Below are 12,292 nucleotides of genomic sequence, written 5' to 3'. Positions count from 1 at the left end.
GGTGAAGATATTCAAGGCCCACCTGGACAAGTTCCTGTCTGATGTACTCTAGGTTACCCTGCTCTTGCAGGGGGGTTGGACTAGATGAACTTCTGAGGTCCCTTCCAACCCTTGGGATTCTGTGATTCTGTGACAGCCCTGTGAGGAACAAAGCCATAAGGAAAGAACCAACTGCATGAATTCCACTCTCACTGTATAAGACTTGACAGGCTTCTACTACTTTTTTTACATGCTGCTGAATCACGAGAGAACAGTGAGTTCACAATTACTCCAAATTGCTCAAAAAATTCCATATTGTCTGTGGATTTTGCGCTCTTTTATAAAAAGAAAGCAAAATTGAATTCCTGGAATATATTCCAAAGAATGAAGTAAACGTAAGAATCATATCCCTCTTTGAGGAGTCTGGTACCAGGATTTCCTCTCTTCTTTTAAACATAGCAAACTAGGCTAGCTAGCAGAACATGCTACTAAGCATACAAAGACAGGGCTTCATTATTGTTATGGAGCATTACCTGTAATAGTAAGACATTTCTCCTATACACCTTTTAATTGAAAAAAATATATTCTCATTGTATGTTACTAATGGTAAACCAGCTACTTCACTTTTAATAATTAAATGGATTTAGGTACATTTAAGTATTTTCCCCTTGGTTTGTGGTTGGACACAGGAGGCTTCTTCACAGAGAAGTAAGAGTTAAAAAACAACTGAAAACATCAAAAACAAAACCAGGATTAAGGGACAACTACTTCTGTTAAATCACAGCCTGACAATGAAGTCAGATTTTAGTGAGCTCTTATGCAAGCTATTCTGCTTAATCTCTGTCATACCTATCTTATCAATGTTTGCACAGGAACATAGTCCCAGAGTCCTATCTACTCCACCTCTTAGACTCCACCAATTTTCTTGGGTCTTCTGCTGAGGATCATAGTTTTAGAGATATGCTAGAGATATGGCATGACAGTAGAGCATGACAGTAGAGTTTTCATCAAATCTATGCTTTCCTGTGAGAATATCACAAAAATTGTATATATTCTTTCTGAAATTATTATCTCCAATTGTGGAGAGTCTTAAAATTTTGTCATGTTCTGATATTTAGAAGCATGGTCCATTAGACTATTGCTCCTTTGCTTTGGGTGATGCTACACAATTTAGGGCTGTTACAACTGTGATTTGATCACTCCCCCACTTTCCTAAGTGTAGTGTTTGGTTTCCAGAGTCTCACATTCTTTGGCACAGCTGACAACTATTGAATTTGTTCTCTCTGGAGGCTTGTTGGGGTTCCTTTTCAGAAGAAGGGGGAAGCAAGAAAACTAGCTCCATACTTCCAAGAACCTAAATATTCTAAGAAATCTTAGTATTTTTATTCATTCTTTTGTCTTTGTAGAAAATGTAGTTTTTAATATAAAATGTTAGCTTCTCAAGAAATCATGTAAAAATGCAGATTAAGATTTCTTTCAAGAAACAGGAACACCAGAATCATCAACACAATATGGCATGCCAGCACTTTGCAGTCAACATACAAGCATCTCATCATCATAAATTTCAAGATCTATTTATATTTCAGCATAGCAGTCAAAAGACTGCAATTATCAGATGCATTTCATTGAACTGTGGTACATTTAACAACACGTCTTTGCAAATTAAAGTGTCATGTTAGCTGGTACCAGTAACAAAAGGATTCTGAAACAAATACATAGCAATATACACTGAAATCTCTACCTATGGGGCAGATATTTCAGAAAAAGCTTTCAGCCCCTAAATTAGGATTCCCAACAAGTGTGTTATTAGTATGTAATCTTTATATTGCAATATAAGGTAGGACAACAAAGTTAAACATCAGCAGACTTTTTTCTTTTGTCCTCATTTTCATCAGATTTTTCCCTATTCCAATCAAACACTAAGATGCTACAGTGACCGTATATTATTCTTCAGTTAGTATCTCTGGACATCAATATTTAGAAGTGCCTACTTGTTTGGTTACTGCCTGTGGGAAAAAAACCCACAGGATTTTCTGGTAACACCTATATATGTTCAATCTGCTTTCCTTGGAGTATCAGACATACTTTACTCAAAGTACTTTAGAAAGAATTTGTGGTGGTGACCAAACTTATTTCCAAATCAGTATAAACAAACTTGTGATACTGTTATAACTGAGGGAAACAAATGTCCCAGTCACCTTTGTTTTGCTTTTGCAACACCCATACTAAAAAAACAAGTAGCTGGAAAGCAGACCATAGAAATAAGGGAGAGACTAGTGTTAAAACAAATGAAGTCTTGAATGTAAACAGAGCAATTTTGCGTTTTCTTTTCTGTAACTCTTCCTCTTTACATAAGGAATGAAAAACAAGAAAGCATTTTAAGCTGTGTTTTTACAATGCAATTTCTTGCTTTCACAAGTGCTACTAACAATACTGTGTTGCCTTATTAATCTGTTTTTGTCAAATTCACTGGGCATCTTAAAAATCAACTTTCTCTAATCTAGCTACAGGACAAAGGTTATTTCAAATTGCAATTTAACTGCATTCTCAGAAGAAAGCAAGCGGTTTATGCTCATTCTGCCTTGCATTACTATGGTAAGGTAGACAGCTAGTTTAGAGCTTTGAATGAAAGGTATATTGACAAAAAAAAATTAAATATCAAGCCCTGTATCAAAAGCAAGAACAGATCTCTGAAATGAAGGAAATGGAGATAAAAACAGGCAATAGAAGAAAAAATGGAGAACACAAATAGGAAGAGTTCTAGTAGTGCCAACTGAAAAGAACAGTGCAACCCCAGATTTCAATTCAACTACTATTTTTTTCATAAGGACCCGATAAAATCCAGAAGAAACTTGAACACAATGAGAAAAGGAAAAAAGGAAAAAAGAAAGAGAAAACTGTAAAGAGCAGGCAGTTCTATTACCCTCAAGAGAACAATCAAGTTCAAATAAAAACCTCAACATTTAAGCTACTCATCCCCATTTTTCTGTGATTAGAAACAGAATGCCTTGAAAACAATTTCACAGATTACCTGTCCATTCGATCTCTCATCTGAACTTATGTGACACCTCAGCAGCAATCATATTGATTACTATAGATAAAATATATTTAAATTTCAAATGTATAGAAAACATTTTTTCTAGAATAAAATGCAGATATTTACTGTTTTGAACAAAAATAAAAGCACACACAGTGAGGTGAACACCTCACTTCTTGTTTCTCTTTAACCTCCACTCAATTTCTGCCCTATCTGCTTTTACTCAAAGTTTTAAACCCACGAGTTTTCTCTCCAAGGTAACATTCAGTCCTTGTATCTGTGATTTCCTCTGCAAGACAAAAATCAGTTCTTAAGCTTACTCATGTTCATAGCCAAAATACACACAGGCAAATCCATGTGCCTCCTACTGTTTGCATTTAGAACTGACAGATGCAACAGAGAGAGAGAGTACACTGAAGCCTGTAAAAGAGCCAAAACCCCCAAAAGTTTACAGGGACCTGGGAAAAGAAACAGCTTAGCAATACAAAAGAGGAATGCCTAGGAATTAGGTACAAGTTTGTGAGGATCTTCATGTGCAAGAAAAGGGGCTCCCTAAAACTGTTCTTCATCATAGCTTTTTTTTTTTTTTTCCTCTGCATAGTTTCACTGCATTCTCCTGCATTCTCACAAACAGAAATTAGGCAGTTTCTGTTCACATCTGCTGAGCCAAAGCTCAGCCACACCTTTCCAGGAGAATCTTGAGAGTCAGCCTACACTCCCCTTCAGTTGATTCCTCTCTTGTCCATTAATGCTCACACAGCATCTTCAGATATAGCCCAGCACCATTCTTATTCTGTGAACTCAATCCACAAAGCTGCTCTCCTCCACAGAGTGACAACCATGACTAAGGCTTTATGATGAAATTAGCACTCAGTGATATGGCAAATTCAACTTCTTATTTTAAGAGAAAACAGAGTAAGAAAATGCAGATTGAAAAGGAAATTCTCACTTCCAGGATTCTGGAATTTAATTATTTTTGTTCAAGTTATTGGAGGCAGACAAGATAAACAAAATGAACAGTCTACACCTGAAAGCAATAGAAGATGTGCTAGTAGGCCAGCACTTCAATGAAATGTAAAGTTTAAGTGAATGTAAGGTGTCTTCTGTGATGAAAAATTCTTAATAACCACTGAAATACTACTCTTTTTTCTCTCCTCAGGTAAATTACAGGGAGCTTAAAAAGCCTTTGTTTTACAAACACAATCTGTATGTTAAATTCTTCCGGGGTTTTAAATTAGTGTTTTAATCACTGTGGCACATAACTATAACATGCTTTGTTTGAGTCTTATTTCAAAAAACCTGATAAACAGCTTTCTTTGAGAAATCCAAAATTTCTAAGTCTAAAGAGGTCAGACGTAAGGAAGTAAAAACTCTTTTCCCCTCAAAAGAAGATGTAAGACTGCAAAGAGCAAACATTCTCAGACTCTTAGACAATGCTATTTTAATAATACATATAATTTTCATCTTCAGCCACCAGAAACATTTTCATGCATGTCCAGAAGACAAAATATGCAATTATTTCTTTTTACTATGCAATCTGTGAAGATAACTTGTCAAATCAGTTATAGAACCTGTAATACATGTCCACTGAGTGCCATTAGAACTTCCCAAACCAGCGCCACTGTTCCATCTGCTCAGCAATTCCCTTGTATACCAGGGATCAAAAGCAGTTAACACTGCTTATTCTGTACTCAAGGACTTAACTAAACCAGTTCACTAATTTCTTAAGGTTCTTCAACAATTATATGATTTATTCGAATACCGCAGCAAGAATGTATTACAAGCATACACAGAACCTTTGAAAATCGACATAAATTTAGTACTTTTAACATTAGACCTGAAATCCCAAGACCAACCCAAGAGAATTTACAAATTAAGTTAGTGTCTTTCCCTCATTCACTGTTCACACACCAAAAAAAAAGCACACAGCTAAGGAGAGTACCCTTTCCTCAACACAAGTTTACACTGGATCAATACACATATTTAAATACTTTGTAAATAAAATTTCAGTACCATAAAATGGACTATTTCGTAAGAGTTGCTACGGCTATTTTCTTATCTCTTAATTTTACCAGTTATAATAGCTGTGCGTTTCATGTGTGTGTATAAATTAAACCAACGTATTTTTTTAAATGTTAAGTTTTACCAAAATACACTAGAGCATTTTCTCACATGGAAATCTGAGCCCCTGATGTTCTTATTCTGAAACTAGCAAAATACTGTGTATAGTTTTGAAAGTTCATCAAAACAGTGCAAACTCCTGATAAAGACAAGCCAGCTGCTAAACAAATACATTGAATTAAAATACACAACAACCATACCCAACTACTACAACTAAAATACACTATAATGTTAGATGATATTTCCAAGCAAACTGATGCACACAGGCACGCACACATAGCAGATGTGCCCATCAATATTGCACCAACATCTTTAACTATCATCTTCTGCAGTCTTTCGTCAGACCAGGTATACCTATGCTATATCTCAGGCCATCAGCAATATTCTGGAATCTCTTAAGCAAGGCACAAAACATATAGAATCATCGAATGGTGAGGGTTGGTAAGGATCATTTAGTTCCAACCCCCTTGCCATGGACAGCAACACCTTTCACTAGACCGGGTTGCTCAAAGCCCCATCCAACCTGGCCTTGAACACCGCCAGGGATGGAACATTTACCACTTCTTCGGACAGCCTGTTCCAGTGCCTCCCCACTCACAGTAAATAATGTCTTCCTTTTATCTAAACTAAATCTCCTCTGTTCGAATTTTTGAGGTTCACTGTGTTTTGGGGCACTGATCAACTTAACAATAAGCATCTATATTTCCACTGCTGGCACACATCTTCCTTCCACCTTCCATCACTGTCAACCACATTTCCCTTAACTAAACTTTCTGACAAACACTTTTCTTGCTCTACCATAATCAGATCAGGATCTAAGATGAAGAAATTGCTTGCCTGGGAGGAGAGTTCTATAAAGGCACAGAGAGACGATTACCATGGGCGAGACAATCACTTATAGAAGCTGGGTTAATATCTAGCCCATCTACCTTGTGACAAAGGAAAATAAATTATTATAGGTCTGGAAAAAGGAGCATGTAATTTACAGGGTTTAACTTTGTGCCTCTCTTGCCTCTGCAGGTTTGAAACCAACAGAACAGCAACATATGGCACAACTGCTTCATAACAGACTTTGCATAGTCTCCAAAAGTCAGCAGGTACACATGAATGTTGGTGAGCCTCTATAAGGAGCTTTTCATTTCATTTTTCAAATGATGCTTGGGTGAAAGCTGTATGTTTGCACTGAGACCCATTCTGCCAGGCTTGAGTACACTTAGCACCTTTCAGTCAACAGATTCACAATGCAGCTTTTCACTCCCAGTAATAGTAAAGGAGGACTCAACAGAAATCTCCAATGCAGAAAAATCCATTTGTAATAAACTTCTCTGTAAAAAAATCTATGTGGGGAGACAGCATCTTAATAAGACATCAAGAAGAATTTCCATTGCAGATAAATTCACATAAACCCAAATTCCACAGCTTGCTTAGTCAACTTTATGATCGGAAAACAACCAAAGGACTGCTTTACAGAAAGTCCATATTGCTTAAAACTCCCACACGGAGATTTGGCAGTACTTAGCTATCTACATTTTGATTAAAAAAAAACCCCAACAAACCAAACCAAACAAGAATCTAAGTGCCAATTTTGAATAATAACTCCACTGTTAGCAATGTACCAGCCACCTCCACGGCACCTACTACACTCATTTACCAGTCTCCCTATTACCTAACTTCATCCTGCAGTTTATGTAGTATCTTATTTATATTTAAAATGTATAATTTCAGGTGGATGATTAAGGCACCTGCAATATAGCAATATCTGTGCATTTAGCACAATAACAACACAGAGTTCAATACATTTTCCCAGCTATTTTATTTAAACAACACTCAGTGGTTAGCTTCAAAATTTTTTTTATGCCTGTTGCTGTTATTTGCAGAAAATATTCATTTGGAGCCAACCAGTTTTAGGAGACAAACTGATTATGCTACTGTGAATGTGTCTGTATCCTTGAAAAAGAAAAGCAGCTGCAGGAGCAACTCCCGCTTCCATTCTCTACTAACAGAGTTTCTTCTTTCCTGTCTGTGACCTAGTCTCCACAGTACCACATTTAATTACATCACTCATGTGAAAAAAGGGGCAAACAGTATACAGAACACTGATGACAAATCTGAAAAACTGACACTGTTTTTACAGTCCCTTCTCATGTAAAGTACATAGAGCTTTAAACAGTTATTATGACTTAAATCACAAGGGATATTTAAAAGCATAGAATACGAAAGCCTTCAGGCAAATACTTACAAGAGCATCATTAAATTTTCGTCAGAAATGACTACTAGAAGAAGGGTGAGAGTTATGCCAGTGCTCTTAGAATGCAAAATAAGTTAGTAAAGTGTGTACCTATCTTTTCTCCAAGTAAAAAGGGAGCCACTGAATTCCTGCTAGAGTACTGGCTTTTCATAGAATAGTTAGGGTTGGAAAGCACCTTAAGATCATCTAGTTCCAATCCCACCCTAGACCATGTCGCCCAAGGCTCTATCGAGCCTAGCCTTGAACACTGACAGGGATGGAGCATTTACCACTTCTCTGGGCAACCTGTTTCAGTGCCTGACTTTCAGTAACTGTCATTTTCTGTGTTACTTCCAGGCCTACATGGGCAAAAAAAATATAAACTCACTTGATAAATTCTTCTCTGTGGTTTATCATACTGGCAAATTTACTTCAACCATTTTCTCTGGGAACTACTTTCTAATTATTTGCCAAAGAATTAGCCAACTTGGGTGTGACAGACTACTAACACCAGTTCCTGATCCGTTCCAGTGCCTTTTAATAGGTCTGCATATAATAGTGCTGCATAACGCTGTGTAAACACCATTCTGGCTCTAAGCATCTCAGAACAGGTTTTCCTATATGAACATGCAGCTCTATCTAGGAGAGTTTCCCAAGGTATGTTTCGAGCACTTTTTCAAAGGAAAAGGAAACATTAAGTTACAAACAAAATACCTGTTCAATATTTCTCAGCCAAACTACAATACCATTTCCACAGACCACATAAACAAGGCAATTATGATGTTTTGTAGTTTCTTCTTTAGCTCGTCTTCTTGTTGCCTGTACTATCAGCTCCAGACAAGTTACATGCTTATCTTCAGCATGAATGACTGACGGACCAACTTCTAATCATTTAGACTGCTGGAAGGAGCCAGACTATACCTCATGTCAAAACATAGTTTTACCTCATTTTCCTACAAATGCCACTAATTAACTCATTGACCACATCGAAGCTTTCTTTGAAGTAAATAACAGATCCTCCTACAAGTACGGGAACTCCAGTCTGTTGCCCAGAAGGTAAAGTGCTTTGCAGCCAGTGTGCAGAGCCATACTTAAGGGGTAAAATGATAAGCTCTCCGATTAAAGCTGGGGGAAGCCCGCCGGATACTGGCTGTGCCGCCCCATCGCCCCTGAGGTGGCGGTGGAGTCCTGCGGGTGACCCACGGGCTACACAGCATTTTCAGACAACAGGCAAACACACTTCACCACATCTCTAATCCTCTGTCTCCTAAGGCCCTCTCCCGGTATTAGTCCCACACTGAGAACAGCTGTCGGTTTTATCAACTTCCTTAAAGATTTACAGGGAGTTTCCCAGGCAAAAGGAGTCCGTGCACCGGGCGTGAAGCAGTAGGGAGGTTAGCTCTCCTCGGCTTTTTCTCCAGCGGGCACCGCCAGCGAAGCGGGCCCTGCCCAGGCTGTCACCGCCAGGCCCTGCGATGGGCACCTGTAGAATACACACTGGTGGCCCGCTGTCACGGGCTCCCGCGCCGCTGCCGCGGAACGTCGCTCGCCCCGGGCCGGCGGGGGGAGCGTGGGGATGATGCCACTCACTGCCTCCTCCGCCCGCGGCTTTGTTCGCAGCGCAGCCCCGCGCCAAGACCCCGCAGCAGGCACATGCCGCCGCCCGGCCCTGCTGGCTGACCGGCTGGCTAGCTGGCTAGCTGGCTGGCTGGCTGGCTGGCTGGCTGATCGGCTGACCGACCGCTCTCCCCAGCCTCCCCGCAGCCGCGCCGCCACCCCCTCGTACCTTGGCTTTCCCAGCCTCCAGCTTCTTCAGCCTCTCCTCGTCCTCCATAGCGCCTAGTGCGGGAGAGCAGAGTGTTACCGGCGACGGCAGGCGGGGCCCACCCCGCCTCTTCCCCTCAGCCGGGGCGCACACTCTCGCTGCGCTGTCCAGTCCCGCCTCACAGCGACGACAGCTGCTGTGGCGCGGCAATCGGCGCCGCCATCTTCATCCCACGTAAACACGCGGCCGGGGAAAGTGACGTTGCGGCAGCCTGGCCCTCCTCCTGCTCCTAGCCTCGGCCGCTGCGAGCGCCGCCGGTGCCTGCGGTCAGACAGAAATGCCCTCCTCACCCCTCTCCCAGCGCCATGGGCTTCCACCCCGTCCGGCCCAGCGGGGCCACGCACCTGCGGCGGGACAGAAGGACAGCCGCGGTGGAGGGGGTACCGGCGGGCACACCCCTCTCCACAGCGCTGCTCGCTCCTTCAAACAGAGGGGCGGGGGGCTTTCTCCTCACACAAAAGAACTACATCATCGAGACGCCTGTAATTTGCTGTGGATTTGATGCAAAGGGCTGATCAGGCAGTACCTGAGTTGTGTTGGAGAGCAGCCTTCTGCTGCCTCGCAAATCCAGCCTTGCTGGCTACAACGCTAATTTTGACAGTTTTGGTTTGCTAAGTGTTTCCTTGCTCCTGCGTGGGGCTCACTAAATTGCAAGCTTCCTACAGCGTGGGTCTAAAGCTTGGAAGTAAAAGCACAAGCTTTCTGAGCGTGGGTCGCAGGCTATGTAAGGATGACAACAAAGGATGTGTAGCCCTCTCCCCCCTCCCCTTTAAATTACTTAATATGCACCCATCGTGCCAGAAATAGGTATGTTAAAATCACAGTGAGGAATATGGCACGTGGCAATTAAATGCTAATACAATTTATATACTTCAGCATTCGGTACAAAGCAGTATTTTGGGTTTATTTAGTATTGTCTGCTACATGTGTGCCTTGCAAGGCTAATAGCTGTATTCCATGTTATATTGTGCTTTTTCTTTCAGCTACCCCTGAAGTCGGTTCCTTTTGTGATGGTGTGATAGATGGCACAGGCTTACACATTCTTGGCAAGGCTTTTGCTTTTTTTTTTTTTTTGTTAGTGAACAGCTGCATGTGAACAGAATCCTCATTCTGCATTTGGAATCATTCAGCTTTAGTATATGCAAAATCTAAAAATCTTTCTGAATCAACTTTCAGTCAACTGAATCATCTCAGCTGTGCTGATCCTTTGAATGCAGTTCATTAGTATACATTCTTTCCTTGCTTGAATTTTCCAGCAAAGACTGCACACACCCAAAACAGAATAAATGCCAAAAGAAAACATTATTTGCACAGTATTACTGACCAGGGCCAAGACGGAAAATATTAGGGCTTCTAGCAGCATAATTCCACAGCCATATTACTGTCAAAGTAAACTAAACCTACAACTTGGAATTTTTAAGGATTTTTCCACTTCTAAAACACACTGCATTTCATGGGAAAGTCTGAAATAATTTGCTGATCAGTACACATAGTGTGCATTCTTGTATTTAGAAAACCATGTCCTCAACCTTTAGTTAAAAATAAATACCAGCTATGTCAAAAGAAGAAAACATCATCAATGGTAGGGAATGAGAATGGTCTCTATATACTTTGTTCCATACCTGAAGCAAACATAAGTTTCAGTTAAAGTTCTCTCAGTCTTTGCTATTTCAGTAGAGGAAAAGCATGTATAGAGTAAAGCAGCAAATTAATATGAAATTAAGAATTCATTAAAGATGAAATGTTTTTATAGAAATCCAAATTTATTTGAGTTCATTCCTTAAAAATATGTTCTCAAGTCAGTAAAAGGAAGTACATCACACAAAGCCTGTCCAAATGGAAGTTTTCCCCAGCAATTACAAAGGCATAGAGGCCCCTGAGGGAAAAATAAATTACCTTTTCTGTGTCAGTGACATTCCTCTTGGCTGATGGAGGCCACTATCAGAGAACTAGCTGTTAGGTGTCAGTAAAATTTCATACATGCATGACACTGTGACACTAATTTCTTAATCAGTAAATTTCCCATTTAAAAGATAATTACAGACTTCCCAAATCCCATAATTAAATGGGTTCTTGAGTTAATGATAAGAATCAATGGGCCTAATTTACCTCTCACAGACTTATATCCATGTAATTCTAATGGATTTTAGTTAAACACCTAATTCATGACAAAGAACATAATGAAAATCAGACTGACAAACTATAATAGAGCACTGTGGAAATTACTACTGGATAAAATATCCCAGGGAATAATATGTCCATATTCTCTCAGTGTTAGAAAAATAGGACTTTTTCTCCTAGGAGTCAAAGAAAAAAAAATAAAAATCCTACAGTATGATTTCCTACTTAAGCTATTTAAATTCCCATTTTATAATTTTTGCAGGCCGAGCTGAGTGGAATTCACAACTTGGTTAGTCAAGTAAACTACCAGTTACAGAAAGGCTTTAATCTTGCTTTCTTAATGCTCAGAATTGGCCAGTAACATTCATTTGCCTAAGAATGTGAGACAGTGTACAAGAGCCAGGCTAACAGCTGCTTTAAAAATTGCTTAACTTTCTAACACTCATTGAATTCAAATAAGCTAAATATGGGTAAACTGCTTTCAATAGCAGCATATGTGAAGTGAACCAGATTAACAAGGTAAAGAGTATAGATCGGACATTCTCCAAATTAGGAATGACTGGTGTTTTGGCTTATTTTTATATACCAATGTATTGATTATTGGAAATGTTCATACAAAACTGCACTGAACCAGCTTTGACTATCAGACGTAGTTTTTAGTTGTGTTTGTCTGCAAATAAGAACAAAGTCCTCTTCACTTACAGCATTTTCTCTAACAATGAAACTCTACCTTCTTCCTACCACTTCTGTTTCCTTTCTTCACTGTTCACTGGAGATATGCCTGGTGACTCTCGCTGTGGCACTTTAGTAGACTGCAAAGCCAAAAGATGGGTCCTAAAGATCACGTGTGATAAAGTCATGAAGTTCTATTTATAAAATCCAATTTCTGACCTAGTCCACTGAAGTGAGATGTCAGATCATAATGTGCTGCTGGTAAATTGTATGTATAAGTAAGATGCAAAAATTCCAAAATATCACAGGC

At 39.8% G+C, this 12,292-nt stretch overlaps 1 protein-coding gene across 2 annotated transcripts in view; it reads right to left on the bottom strand.

Annotated features, from left to right (window-relative positions):
• Positions 1-9,376, bottom strand: part of LOC133220738 (A-kinase anchor protein 9-like) — a 28,327-nt gene extending 18,951 nt beyond the window's left edge. Inside the window, exons 1-2 of one of the 2 annotated variants that reach the window (XM_061369039.1) lie at positions 9,283-9,373; positions 9,151-9,203 (exon numbers count right to left, since the gene is read on the bottom strand). In XM_061369039.1, the coding sequence (XP_061225023.1) occupies positions 9,151-9,198 (48 nt within the window). In that variant the 5' untranslated portion in view covers positions 9,199-9,203; positions 9,283-9,373. Of the gene's footprint in view, positions 1-9,150 lie in introns of both variants that reach the window. The other variant, XM_061369038.1, reaches the window with a different exon arrangement.
• Positions 9,377-12,292: the final 2,916 nt, after the last annotated feature.

This window comes from Neopsephotus bourkii, unplaced genomic scaffold, assembly GCF_033783945.1.
Source record: "Neopsephotus bourkii isolate Nb327-2 ecotype Australia unplaced genomic scaffold, CSIRO-AGI_Nbou_v1 NB_1473, whole genome shotgun sequence".
In the NCBI taxonomy this organism is placed as follows: Eukaryota; Metazoa; Chordata; class Aves; order Psittaciformes; family Psittacidae; genus Neopsephotus; species Neopsephotus bourkii.
This window is presented reverse-complemented; position numbering and strand designations above follow the sequence as displayed.